The sequence below is a fragment of the Pygocentrus nattereri genome, chromosome 24 (assembly GCF_015220715.1).
Source record: "Pygocentrus nattereri isolate fPygNat1 chromosome 24, fPygNat1.pri, whole genome shotgun sequence".
NCBI lineage: Eukaryota > Metazoa > Chordata > Actinopteri > Characiformes > Serrasalmidae > Pygocentrus > Pygocentrus nattereri.
Genome location: NC_051234.1, coordinates 21,964,789 through 21,980,135, shown reverse-complemented (window position 1 = coordinate 21,980,135; position 15,347 = coordinate 21,964,789). Strand labels below are relative to the sequence as shown.

Below are 15,347 nucleotides of genomic sequence, written 5' to 3'. Positions count from 1 at the left end.
GACTGAGGCTCTACGTAGCAACCGACGGGCTCTCAGACTGGCTGAGAAACGATGGAAGAAGTCAAGACTCACTGCTGACCTTCTTTCCTATCAAACTCTTCTGTCCAAGTTTTCTAAAGAGGTGACTGCTGCTAAGTCTTCTTTCTACAGAGAGAAGCTTGAGGCATCTGCAGCAGATCCACGTAAACTTTTTAGCATATTTTCTTCCCTCCTTAACCCTCCCCCTCCTCCTTCTCCCATCTCTCTTACTGCTAATGACTTTGCTTCTTTCTTTAAAGAAAAGGTGAATAAGATCTGTGACTCCTTTTCTCTGACTCCAACCACTGTATGCCACCACTCACTCTCTCCTAAAACTCTTACCTGCTTTTCTTCTCTTTCAAATGAGGAAGTACATAAACTACTAACATCTTGTAACCCTACCACCCGTCCTCTGGATCCCATCCCATCTACACTGCTCCAGTCTATCTCTCATGAACTTCTTCCCTTCATTTCCTCCATCACCAACAGGTCCGTGCCATCTGGAATGGTTCCATCTTCTTTCAAGGCAGTTAGGGTGGTCCCCATCCTAAAGAAGCCGAGTCTCGATGGCACCGACATCAACAATTACAGACCGGTATCTCTCCTTTCCTTCCTTTCTAAAATTCTCGAACGTGCTGTTTACAACCAACTATCTGTCTTTCTCTCTGAAAACCAGCTACAGGACCCCAACCAATCCGGGTTCAAACCAGCCCACTCTACTGAAACTGCACTCATCGCAGTTTCAGAGAAACTCCATGCAGCAAGGTCAGCTGGACTGTCATCAGTTCTGATTCTTCTCGACCTCTCTGCAGCCTTTGACACTGTCAATCACAAGATTCTTCTGTCTATCCTTTCTGGCCTTGGCATTTCAGGAACAGCATGGAAGTGGTTTGAGTCCTACCTAGAGGGGCGCTCCTACCAGGTAACATGGAGGGGCTCAACATCCACTCCATGCAACCTCTCCACTGGTGTTCCTCAAGGTTCAGTTCTGGGTCCTCTCCTATTTTCTCTCTATACCCGCTCACTCGGACATGTTATTTCTTCTCATGGCTTTTCATATCACTGCTATGCTGATGACACACAACTCATCCTTTCTTTTCTTCCTAATGACACACAGGTCTCGACTCGGATCGCAGCATGTCTGGCAGACGTTGCATCGTGGATGACAACCCACCACCTCAAGCTGAACCCAAGCAAGACGGAGATGCTTTACATCCCGGGATCTTCTGGTATTCGGTGTGATCTCTCAATTCCCTTTGAGAACACCCTGATTACTCCATCTACAGAAGCTCGTAGTCTTGGGGTAGTTGTAGATGACCAGCTCTCTTTCACGGCTCATGTTGCTAACCTGACTCGGTCATGCAGATTTCTCCTTTACAACATCCGGAGAATTCAACCTTTTCTCTCTAGAGAGGCCACACAGGTACTCGTTCAGTCTTTAGTCATTTCTAGACTAGATTACTGTAACTCCCTTCTGGCTGGTCTTCCAATGCGTACCACCAGGCCCCTGCAACTGATCCAGAATGCTGCAGCTCGACTTGTCTTCAACCTTCCTAAATTCAGCCATGTCACTCCACTGCTGCGTTCCCTTCACTGGCTTCCTGTAGCAGCTCGCATCAGATATAAAACCCTGATGTTGGCCTACAAAGCCAAAAATGGTCCAGCTCCTTCCTACTTGAGATCAATGGTGAAAGCTAGATCCGTACCCAGAGACCTTCGTGCTTCAAGTACGGCTCGACTTGACCCACCATCTTGCAGATCACAAGGAAAACATGCCTCCAGACTGTTCTCTGTCCTGGCACCATGGTGGTGGAATGAACTTCCCCTAAGTGTCCGAACAGCAGAATCACTTGCTGTCTTTAAACGACGTCTGAAGACCCATCTCTTTACACTACACTTATCTAATCACTAACACTGTCTATTAAAGATCTTCACCTCTTTTATTGTTCACTGTATTTTATTACAAACTTTTTTCAGCAGGTTTAGTGTTGTGTAGACTCTGTGTTGAGTTGTAGGTATTTTTCTACTTGTTGTATTTGTGTTAGGTCTCAATGCATGCAACTTCAGGTAGCAATTTAGAGCAAAGCTCTTTAAAATTATGTCGACCTTTATTAACATGAGATATTCTGAAGTAATGACAAGCACTTTTGTAAGTCGCTCTGGATAAGAGCGTCTGCTAAATGCCATAAATGTAAATGTAAATGTATTGGCACCCTCGTTAAGATGTGTTCTTAGGCTTATAATAATTTTTGTTTTTAAATAATATAGGACAACAATGCAAAAAAGAAAAATCCAACCTTTAATTCAGGTGCATTTATTCAGTGGGAAAAAATCCCACATTAAGAAACAATTCTTTTACATGAAATCATCTGTGCCATAATTATTCACACCCCTGATGTTAATACTTTGTACAACCCCCTTTTGCCAGCAAGACAGCACTTAATCTTCTCCTATAACATTTCACAAGATGGGAGAATACAGAGAGAGGGACTCTTCGACCATTCCTCTTTGCATTTGATCTCTAAATCATCCAGAGTCCTGGGTCCTCTCCTATGCACTCTCCTCTTCAGCTCACCCAACAGGTTTTCAAATGAGTTGAGGTCTGGGGACTCATATGGCCATGGGAGTAGCATGATTCTGTGTCTGGCGAACCATTTTTGTGTAGATTTGGCCACATGTTTAGGGTCATTATCTTGCTGAAAGACCCAATGACAACCTATCTTCAGCTTTCAGGCAGAGGCCACCAGATTTTGATTTAAAATGTCCTGGTATTTCAAAGAGCTCATGATGCCATGCACCCTAACAAAGTTCCCGTGGCCTTTGGGAGAGAAACAGGCCCACAGCAACACCGATCCTCCCACATACTTCACAGTGGGAATGAGGTGCTTTTTCGCATACTCATCTTCTGTTTTACGCCAAACCCACTTAAAGTGTTTGTTGCCAAAAAGCTCTATCTTGGTCTCATCTGCCCAATCACACGGCCCCAGTTGAAGTCCCAGTACCGCTTACGTCCGGACGTTTACGTTTATGCTTATAAGTGAGAAAAGGCTTTTTCCATGCATGCCTCCCAAAAAGCTTGTTGGCATGTAGATAGTGCCTGATGGTTGTTATGGAGAGTTTGTGACTCCAAGATGCTACTCTTTGATGCAATTCTTTAACAGTGACCTTTGGAGAACTTTTTACTTCTCTTACCATCCTCCTCACTGTCCATGGTGGCAAGATAAACTTGCGTCCACTGTTCCAGTTGTTTTAAACTTCTTGATTCCTCTGACTGTAGATATGGGCAGGTGTAGGCGAGTGGCCATTGCCTGACTTATGAAGGTCCACACACATCTGCCTTACTTGAATGGTGTGTTCTCTTGTCTTTCCCATGTTGAAGAGTGGATAAGAGAAATAGAGGGGTGCCAACAATTGTGGTGGGCGCTGTATGATAGTGCCACTTTAAATGTCATGACTTGTTCAGTAAGACCCATTCTACTGCCAGTGTTGTCTTAAGAGCTTGATTTTATACACTTGTTAGTAATGCACGGGGCTGAAACACCTGAATTAAAAAGTTAGGATGGGTGTCCACTCCTAACAATAACATTGAAAGAATATCATTGACAGTAGCCTTGGTCTCACCAGAAAGAAGCAGCATTATCATATGGATTAAGAAGGCAATGGGTTTTGATGTCATGATAGGCTAATAATGTGCTTAGAACACATTCGAAATCATAACAATTAAATAACAAATTGATACTATTTTAAAATCTAAAATATTGCAAGAAAGTCTGTTTAATTAGTTAGTTAACAACAGATTTAGAGACCCTTATTAGTCCCACAACAGAGAAATTTCACCTCTGCATTTAAGCCATCCGTGAAGTGAAACACCACATACACTCTAGTGAGCGCACACACACTAGGGGGCAGTGAGCACACTTGCCCAGAGTGGTGGGCAGCCCAATCCACAGTGCCCAGGGAGCAGTTGGGGGTTAGGTGCCTTGCTCAAGGACACCTCAGTCATGTTCTGTCGGCTCTGGGGATCAAACCAGCAACCTTCCAGTCACGAGGCTGGTTCCCTAACCTCCAGCCCATGACTGCCCACAACTCTACATGATTTGAGTGTGTGATCATTTAGAAACACTATGCGCACATTTCTAATTGGTGAGGTATTTGCTTTTATACCTCTGTAGCCCTAAAGAAGCAAACTTCAGACGTCAAACATGTTTTGGATGATTGATTACGTTTGCGGTAACAGGGAAAACTCTGTTGTCATTTTTTGCCAAACTGTTATTATAAATTTACAGCATACAGATAATCAACAGCTTATTTAAAGCTCTAATAGTACAAACAGGAATTTATATTATATTTTTATATAAAATAATGAGATATTTTGCAAATGCCGTTCCAAGCTCACCTCCCAGCAGGGCTGTTCTCTCCACTGCCCCAGCAGCACTCAGTCTTGGCCCGAGGGACAGGAGGCTGCAGCATCTCTGCAGCAAGGGGGTCCGAGTCATCCTCATCACGCCCAACCCACTCCCCGACCACACGAGGCCTCAGCACAGAGTTATAGACCCGCGGATCCTGGGAGAGCGCCAGCCACAGATCACAGAAGAATAAAAATAATAGACAAGAGTCAGAGGGAAATCATCATAAATGACAGGAGATGCAGAGTACAGAACAAAAGTTATGTTTAAAGTGCTTTATCTGGATAGAAAGCCTTTATGTGAGTGATATCTAACTGCAGCCCTATGGACCAAGTCCCAGAAAGGCAAAGACTCAACATGGGTAGTTAACATATATAGCTTGATGTTACATTACATTGTGTAAGCAAAATGAACAGTTTTCGAGAAGACGCCCTGTAGCTATAAACATATTTAATGTATATAAAATTACATAAGGCTGATTACTGAAAACCACTTTGTTAGTGTGGTAGTTGTCTAACCCCAAATGTCTAACCCTAACCTTAAGCGAGCAGTTCAGAGAAAAGAGCCCAGATGCAGTTGATCAGACACGTTTTATGCTTCTTTAGCTTAGCACTGAAGCTATGACACTAACATTGCTAACAAACACGTGTAACACTGTGGAGCGATAAGGAGGCGGATGCATGTGTGAAGACAAGCGAGAGTTATTATGGGCAAATCCATACTCAGGGTCAAGACGGTCCAGGGTCAGGTAGCCAACATGGAGAGACTGGGGTAGACATCATAAACAACACAGAATAAACAAACAATCCAAGACAAAGACCAAACACTTCAAACAATACTAACACCTCAAACAATACCAAACACTACCATACCAAACAAAGACCAGCAAGGGACTAGGGAAAACTCAGGGTTTCAAATACAATGGGCAACCAAGACACAGGTGGTAAACACAGGTGAAAACAAACAAGAAAGCAAAATTTGGACACCAAATGTGTCGACTGCAAGCTGGGAAAGTGGAAAATCATTAGATTTTTCACCAGGCTATTCTTTTCATTTCTTTGAACAACTGCTTGCGTAGTTAACATCTCACAATAAAATAACAATAATACAAGAAATAGTGATTTTGTGGCAGTGAATAGGCGTAAAAACTTTCAAACCTGTCCATAATACAAGTCCAGTGTTTGTAATTCGCATCCTATACCTATTTGGGCTACTTAGTCCTCGACCACATTAAATTAGGTATGCTGCTAGTGGAACTGAGCATATGCATACAAAGTTATTAGCATTTATTCTAGTCTTATATTGCATTTTTACAAACTTAAACACTTGCTATTGACCCATGAATAGTTTTGAACAATGTTCTGAGGTGGTTTACATGCTACTACAAAAATACTGCCACTTATTCAGATACCTTCAAAATACAAAACACCATATCGGCACATTTCACTCCACATTTCACTTCACATTTATGCCACTAGTCTTTAAACAAACTTTGATATTCCCTCAAAAGAACATGCCACCAGAGGAGGATTCATCATCATGCCTTTGGTCACGTCTGCATAACTACACATATTTCTAGAGATAAACATGGAACAGGGAACAGGGTTCCTTGTTTACCAGCCGCCAAAATGAACTGAATGACAATCCATTTGCTTCAAAAGCTAAATTCTTTCATATTCACCGCAGACTGGGCACCCAGCCCAGTTGGCTGGGAGCTATCTTACAGAAGTCTCCGCTGCATTCAGGGACACACACAGGCTGATTTAAAACCCTGATCCGCACTACAGCAGACACGCTGCGCTCATAAAGATTCGGCGCATGGTTCCCCAAAGCCAAAATAACACAATGCTTGTCTAAAGATGGTAATACGACTATGACTTTGAGCACTCCTCTCTCCTAACAATTCATTTCAGAAACAGGCCCTTGATCACTTATGATGCCTTGGACACTCTTGGAGAATAAAGAAGAAGGATGAGGGATTATGCATGCTTTTTTCCAATGAATATCTGCTTTCTGATTAAATGTTGCTTGGAAATGTATTAGAGGAAAGAATTACCTGTTCAAGCTCGTCAGATAAGGCAATACCTGCAAAGGAGAAGCATGTTATTCAGTGGCATTCATGTGAACATGTTGAAGGAGTATTCAAAGAGAACTCAGTCAAAACATCCTTCTGAGGATGTAATCATATATTCATCAGTATGATGTTGATTTTGCTTTTGAGACCTAAATATAAAGCCTGACCTTCTTTTTGAGCCTGTGTGTGTGACGTTAATACACAGTGACGTATGATGTAGTCTGAAAAAGTCCCACCAAATTCAACCTGATGCCTTTGACTTTTCAATGATTCTTTCAGGCTTTACAGGGTAAGTCGCAGCAGCGCATGCAAAATAATATTTTAGTGTGTAATGCTACTTACTTTAACGTTGACAAAAATATCTTACATAGTGCTACTTTAAATACAAGGATTTTGTTTTTGAAACAAATGTTAATAGTGAAGTTGATGCCCCTTCATGAATGGATTTCTAAAACAAAAATTATGAATCCAAATATGTACTATTTTTCAAATTTCAAGCTGTCAAATAAGTAGTTTTCAGCATCAACTAGTGCTCAGCCTACGCAGAATTTCTTTAAAACTTCATAAGCTGCACAGTAGTGGTACTACAAGGCAAAAAGACACATTAGATTCCATATATATTTGTGTCTTTAATATCATGTTATTATGCTGTATGAGGAAAATAAGGGAGTCTTTTATGAGTAGGTTGTTTGTTCAAACCTTAGATTGGTCCTGTACATAAAGCACCTCCAATTTGCTAAATTTCTTTATAATTAAATCAATAATATGCAAACAAAGTCATTCAGAGTGGTTTGATGTGGAATGCGCCGTTTTACACATGTAACCAAAAAGGCAAGCACATGTAACCAAGGCAACTTCAGGATTTTGGACCACATACATTTCTTGGACCAATGAGGGTGAGCTTCTGTCCAGTCAGGGATGATGAAGGTGGAGCCCTCCGGTTATTAGAATTTTTTTGTGAAATTTGTAATTGCTTTTTATCAGAGGAAGCAACTCATACTCCATATTTAAAGAATATAATGCACTAGCCTATATATATATATACATACATACATATATATATAAGCACTAGCCTATGCTTTTTTTACAGTTATTAAGGCTTTCTTTACTTTTTACATATTTAAGTAGATTTCTTTGTCTTTCTTTGAAAGAAAACCCACACAGCTACTTACATTTCAATCGACTGACTGAAACATAATAAACATCACGCTTTCTTATGCTCCTACACAAGGATTAATCAGAGCCTCAGTATCTAAACCTGAGTTAACAAAGAAAGACAAAAATGACAAGGCAACCACTAAATACAAGAGTGCACACAAGAGGAAGGGGGCAAACACGCCATCCTAGAAGAGACGATGGCAAACAAAGAAAAAAAACAAAGACATGGGGACTTCAAGGCTTCTTCATTAAAGAAAATGGTTCTATATAGAACCATGAATGCTCAAAGAGCCCTTTGTCCGATTAAAGGGTTCTTTAGATTGGTGGAGAATGTGCTGTGGATGGTTTTAGGTAAACTGATTGAAGCAAGGCAGGGCCAAATGTTACAGCATCATCTCTCAGACGTTGTTTTATAATAGTTTTGAAATAAATATTTGGATTAAAATATCTTTTAAAAATCTGTTCCAGGTGGAAAAGAACATGCAGGGCATTGTACAACTTTATCATTTTACTATATATTTTTTTCATTATCAACATTTCATATAAAAACTCAGAAGACACCTGTTGGCTCACTGGCTGTTTTGGATAGAAAATAAAATGGCTGTATTTGTGTGGGGGACAATGACTCCTGATTCTTATCAGCACCACTATAGAGAAATCTGTAAGTATCTCTTCAAGGAACCATTTCACATCAAACCACTCTGAATGACGATGCTATACATCTCAATGACTGAATTATGCAGAAATTTTGAAAAATTGATGGGCGTTTGTGCTAAAATATTAAGTTCTCATAAACTAAAAAGCTGAAAACTTCAACTCCATCTCTGAACACTGTATGAAAAAGATTCTGTTTGGGGCCACTAACTTCGGGACAGGTTCTCCAGGGCTTTGCCCAGCTTCTTGCTCTCCTGCAGAATGTGGTTGAGCTCGTCAAAGTCCCGGCTCTCCGGTTTGCTCCTCCAATCCCAAGAGGGGTGCTCTATTGAACGTGGCACTGTAGAGAAATCAGATAAACAGTTACTTTAAACACATCCACCAACAAAGCTAATTATATGGTCCAAGTGTCTTTTTAAGGAAGGCTTGACGTCTCCTGAGTAGTTGAACTGACTCTGCAGACCTAGGCTTTATCACCAGGACCCAAGGGTAAATCTTAGCACTGCTGTAGCCATCTGTGGCTTGCAGTCCACTAGGTGGGAAGGATGACCTAGTTTTGCTTTGCTTTTTCATGCAGAGCAATGCTAGCCAGTCAGCCTGGGAAAAAAGGAGGGACATAAGAAGTGCCCAGGTTGAACCAGGGATGAAGAAAAACCTTCCTAAAGATCTAAGGCTACGTTCACACTGCAGGTAAAAGTGGTCCACTCATACCATGGATCATCACTGCAGTGCTGAGAATGATCCACCACCTAAAAAAACTCTGTGGTGGTCTTGTAGGGGTCATCATCATTAATGATGATACATTCTGTAATTGTAGAAATTCAAAGAGCTCCTATATGGTAAGTGGTGCTGATACAATGGACAATAAATGTAGATACAAGGTACCTAATAAGGAGCTCACAGTGAGCGTATATCACCAAGTTCATACCCCTTTGCTTGCATTCTTCTTCACAACCAGTAAAGGAAATATTCCTTAGCTTCCTTTCTGTTTGATCAGCTTTTTACTCTTTTCTGTAAGCTCTATCCTGCGTGGTCTTTGTCTAGCGTCTTCTGTATGTCCACCTAATTTAAAGTATCAAATTGCACATATTAAAGTTTAATGTCACTTTAAAGGAGTCTTTTCATCATAAGGAAATGTAGAGGACTGATGTCCGATACAGGCCACATTAAAAAGATAATGTAAACGAGCAAACAAGGAAATCAGATTTAGGCAGTAAATTGGATTTGGGCCACTTTTACCTGCAGTCTGAGAATAGCTTTAAATCAGTGTTACTGACCCAGGTTTTGATACTGAAGCTAGAATTAATGCACAACATTAATGCATGTTGTTTATGTCGAACAGCCAATCGCATGGAGTGGAGTCCATCTCCTACATAAATATGAAGCATATAAAGCATTTTGCTGCAGCTACCATGAACAGGTTTGTGGTTGATTCATATTCTTATTTGTAGAGTATTGTAGCATATTTAAATGTTTTAACATGTTTATTTCAGGTTGGTGTTCTTCAGCATATATTCAATAGATTTAATTTGCAAAGGACTCTTGCAGAGGGCAAGGCTAGGAAATGCCCTGGGTTGTGTGGAGGGAGAGGGAGATGTGAGCTGGGCAGCAAATGAGCTGTTCGAGAAAAGAAAACTACTTCTGTATGGTGTAGCTGTGGCCAACAACAACTGGGAAATAAAGCACCACTACTTGTGCAAAAGCTGTGTATCTTAATAGTGGGGAAAACAACAGTATGATTTCTTGTCTTCTGTTGACGACTGTTCTTGTCTTCTGTTGGCATTTTCATAAAAATAACTGGACCTGACAAGGAACTTTTATTTTGTATGTTAAAACTACCCCTGCTGTGTGGAGGCTGTACTTTAGCCTTGTAGTTTCTTTGCCAATCTGACTGATATATTCTGATTATAGATTATGATGGAGGTGTTTATGCTTACTCAACAATCTGATGGAAAATCTCCATTTACATGCACACTCCACGTAATCCGATCCAAATTACACGCCACTTAGTGTAGACAGTAACATGACGAGCATCACGTCTGGTCAGAGTGAGATGAGCAGCAGTAAGCAGTGCTTGTGTTTTTAATTACCTTAAACTAATGTCAGATTCAGGAAAATGTACTTATACTTATTAAAGAAGGGTGAGAGGAAGACGTCGTGTTCTGAGACGCAAGATGGACGCCCGTCCCACTGCCGTCTTTAAAGCTCGGAGCATAAACTTTGTCTTCTCTGCAGACCAGTTTCAGCTCCAGCTGTGTTTTTCTTTCAGACTGGGAATGTAATCAGACACAGGTGTTTACACAGCTATTATTCTCCTATTTAATGGATTATTTACAGAATTGGCCACCAACGGATAGAAATTGTATAGCAATTGGCCTCAATCAGTCTGATTGAGGTGTACACAAGGACTTATTCTATTCTTATTGACATCTTAGTCAGATTATTATAGAAATATCAGGCTGCATGTAAATGTGGCTACTGTGAGTTATTTGCTTCAAAATGGTGCTCTATTACAGCCAGTAATCTAGATGGGAATTCTGTGATTTATACTGACAGCTAAATTTACTTTTACAGTGCAAGAGCAGCCTTCAGGGTGAGTCTGGAGAATTGTCTGCCCAGCCGCTGTGATAATTCACAGATGACATTGCTATGGGAATAGGAAATGACCGAAATGAAGCATGTTCCATTACTCCAACCTGTTTAACTACATAAAATATCTGTTATATTTTGTCCTGCTTTAGCTTGTGGCCTACTCTCCTGTTTTATGAATGCATTTTCATTTTGCAGAACCACAACTAAAATCTAAAACCTCAACATCTGCTGTCCTGATTTGACCCACATGAATGAAATCTTGCTTTAAAATTTCAAAGACACTTTCTTACTCATCACTAGGCATTTTCTTCCTGCCTCGCTGAGCACACAGCTTCAAGGGAAGTCGTTGCATCTCTCTTATTTCGGAGTTTGATGCGATTTGGCTCGGGGACCCTGTGATTCAGCGTAATTAAGCAGTGGCAGCGGTCCAGTCTTAATGGCCATCACTCATGCACTCTGCTGGTAAAGTGCCTGCTTTACCTTTTCTGCCTTTACTTTTGGCCCACATGCATGTCCAAGGGGAATAGAAACCTTAACGTGGGACATCTGTCACAAGCAATATCTCTGAGTGGAACACTTGGAGTGAAAATACACATGCAGTCAGGTTTTGAATAATTCAGAATATGTAGAAAAGGATGTCAAGCACATGCTAATGCTTTAATTTGCAGACAATCTGGTTCAGGTTCATGTTTTGACACAGTTCAGAACTTTGCCGGCCTCTCTGCCCAGGTCTTTCACTAACAATGCCCTTAAAACATCCAGTCAGCCATTCCAATCGCTCTAAACGTCACATATCCACTCAGCAACGACAGCAGGCAGGGCTAAGCTGTCAGGAACATCGCAGCCTGCATTTCTCATTGCCTTCCCCACTTACATGGCTTTGGCTTTCAGACAAAAAAGGATATTGAGGGCTGTATCTCAGCTGAACGTCTCAACACCAGGCTTACAAGCCATCAAATGGAAATCCTGCATCATTTACTTCAATGTTCAAACTATGTGGCGTTAAAGCCTGCATGGTAGAACAGTCATACTGATTAATAATGAACTACAGAAGAAGATACAAGAACATATGTGCTGATCTGACGTGAGTTTCTGTTAAAGCGGTTGCAGTGGGGGTTTGGAAAGGAAGCTGGGACTCAGTTCTGAAATAGAAGTCCATGAATTATCTGGCTTGACATTTGCTTGACACTAATGCTTTCAGTATAGCATATGGAAAATTGTTTTCTCACACAATTTCATGCAGGAGAGACTTAATTTGCAAAGTCTTTTGGTCCCAGTAATATAAGCAGGGCCACAGTTACCTACAGGAGGTGTAACAGCTCAGAGAGATCCATACAGCAAAAACACTGAGTATCCAAAGTATCCATTTTTAATTAAAGAGAATGTAAAAAGTGTGATATATGAGACTTTAGAATAGCACAATAGAGTGAATGCCTAATGCATTCAGATTGATTTTTAGCAGCATATTAAAACCAAAAGCTGAAAAAACATGAAAAATCACTTCAATAACAACAGAACTGAATATCTACAGACTAATACACTAGTCACAGACTAATACACTAGGCACAGACTAATATGTTAGGCACAGACTAATGTGCTAGCCAAAGACTAATATTCTAGCCATAAATCTCCATGTTTTACAGGGATTTACAGGAATGCCTAATGCATTCAGATTGATTTTTAGCAGCATATTAAAACCAAAAGCTGAAAAAACATGAAAAATCACTTCAATAACAACAGAACTGAATATCTACAGACTAATACACTAGTCACAGACTAATACACTAGGCACAGACTAATATGTTAGGCACAGACTAATGTGCTAGCCAAAGACTAATATTCTAGCCATAAATCTCCATGTTTTACAGGGACATTCCCCATTTTTGATGAGCTGTCCTCATCTGAAGCTGTCCCCAGAAAAAGCCAAAGAAAGACACCATACATTTTTATAGGGCTAATGTAATTTATTCTCATGCATACTGATCATTTCCTTTGTTGAGTGGTCCATAGTTTACCATAGCTTCACACACCATGGTAAGCTATTGTATGATTTTCTGATATGGTTTACAAAGTTTCTAAATACCCAATTTTAGCAGGTGGCCTTCATAGTTTATTATAGTACAACAGTTACCATGGTCAAACTACACAAAACCAGACCCCTATTTATTCCATAGATAAAACCATTGGAAACCAATAAGCTAACCACAAACTAACATGCTGGCTACAAATTAATATGCTAATCTCTATTGAATGTTAGCCGCAAACTACTATAAACAGCCAAAAAATAAAAAGCTAGCTACAAACTCATATGCTGGCCACAAATGATGTTACTCACAAACTAATACAGCAGTAACAAATCTACAAACTAATATGTTACCCACAAACTAACACACTCGCCACAAGCTAATAAGTTACTTGCCCCAGATATCATCAGTCAGTCATTATTCATCAGACATTTTTGGAGTCCAAAATTTGCTACTTTGGTTTAGAGCTGGAGCTATGAGGCTAACGTTGCTAACAAACAAGTCAATAGTCATCCAACTAGCCCTAAAGGCAGGAACGCAAACTTATTTTTATAAAAATCCATCACAAAAACTTCTCTCAATCCACTTAATCACATCAAGGTTGTGCAGACTGGATTATGCAGATTGTTCAGACAACAACAGGACTGGCATTCCTAAAGCAGGACTGACCTTGGATCAGATTCCTATATATTTATGACAGTCTTTGTCACCTAGATTGATTCTACATCAGCACACCAACTCCTGAGGAGGTTTGTTAATGCACAATCTGTTGTCTAAAGTAACTGCCAGTAGTGTTTTGCTTCACACTGAATTTATTTTTAATTTTCATAGTTCACCGGTTAGTCATTAAACCACAGTACCAAGTTTGTGCAACCTTAATAATGACCTGGATGTGGTTTGAGTGAGTTTAAAGAAGTTTTAGTGATGTATTTTTACAGAAAGAATTCAGGCTATTTTGGGTGACTACCGACTTCAAGTGTTTGTTAGCAATGTTTACCGTACCACTCAGGTGCCAAACTAAGAAAGCTAAATTCAGTCTCCAAATATGTCTTGCTCAACTGACTACATCTGGGGTATATGGAATATCTTGTGAAGTAGATTTTTTGCCATTTTTTAAACTTGCCAACATGTCCATATAACTTGCTTTTATGGCAAGAACAGCCTGCCCTCGCTGTGCACTTGCTCATTTAAATTTTTATTACAATGCAGTGTAAGATATATTTTATAAGCTGCACTTTTACTGTCCAGTCTGTTGGCTCTATTGTGCAAATCTGCAGGTGTCTTGATCAGGCCTATATGATGAGATGTACCGATACATCCCTACTACCTACAGTAATATGGAAAACCAACATGCTGGTGAATGATCATTTTAACTGAGCTCATATGGTTTGAAAGAAAAACTGGCACAGTCAGCCAATTACTATGGTGGGAGCCTGACATAATGGGGGGGGGGGGGGGGGGGGGGTCATAATGAGATTTACAGTTGGAATAAGATCCCTACGTCTGAGCGAAAACAACCCGTGCTGAAGCATCTACCAGCGATAGAGACAGACAGCCGCCCACAAGCTCGAATGAGACAGATCCTCTACGCCTCTGTGCCATTTCCTCTAAAAGTAGGCAATGTCCTCCTCCTAGTCTAAAATAGAAGCTACTGGCAGAGTGACAGAGCATGATGCTAAATTATTTACGTCTTTCTCTCTGGCCCAATATGACACATTTCACTGCAGCTATGTATCATTCAGTGCTTACCAGAACAGATGCATGTGCTTACTGTCTCCGGGTAGAAGTTGCATGCATAATATTAGACTTAACATGACAAGAGAAACCAAGACAGCTGATGTCAGGTGAGATTTGAGGAAATGAGAAATGTCTAATAGCGCAGAAGTGCAGCAAATGTGCCATGGCGCTCTGCTTCAATACTCTTGGTAACATGCCCTAACTGACTTCGCCTTATGACTGGAAATACGCCACAAGTGGTGACTGGCAGGACAAGGGGAAGAGGGGTCAATGAGGCGGATGGCTGGGCAGTAAACACTTCTTCCATACTTTTAAATCTTCTCAAAATACTGCTACTGTTTTTTTATACCTGGGTGGGCATCATAAGTGACATAAAAGCATGTGTACTGTCTCGTACAGTGTTATTTCAAAATCAAATCTAATTAAGTTTATTTCCCCTTCTTGATCAACACATAAGTGAACGCAGTGCACAATTTTCAAGCTATCATTCAATAAATGTCAAGCCATCCATCTAACACTTGCTGAATGTAAAGTAGTGCTGCTATATAGACTAGTAGTAGCTTAGCTAGCACAACAGCTCTACTCACCTCACAACACGTTTGATTCTGGCTAACTGAAGCACTGACTCAAGTTTAGATGATAGTGATTCAATTTTGAGGTAGTGAAGTCAAGAAATTGGCACTG

At 40.5% G+C, this 15,347-nt stretch overlaps 1 protein-coding gene across 2 annotated transcripts in view; it reads right to left on the bottom strand.

The window, feature by feature from the left end:
• The window catches only part of c24h8orf34 (chromosome 24 C8orf34 homolog), a 186,246-nt gene that overhangs the window by 136,719 nt on the left and 34,180 nt on the right, over window positions 1-15,347 (bottom strand). For both annotated transcript variants that reach the window (XM_017716201.2, XM_037533851.1), the window contains exons 4-6: window positions 8,522-8,650; window positions 6,481-6,509; window positions 4,415-4,581 (exon numbers count right to left, since the gene is read on the bottom strand). In XM_017716201.2, coding sequence (XP_017571690.1) covers window positions 4,415-4,581; window positions 6,481-6,509; window positions 8,522-8,650 — 325 coding nt within the window. The remainder of the gene's footprint in view (window positions 1-4,414; window positions 4,582-6,480; window positions 6,510-8,521; window positions 8,651-15,347) is intronic.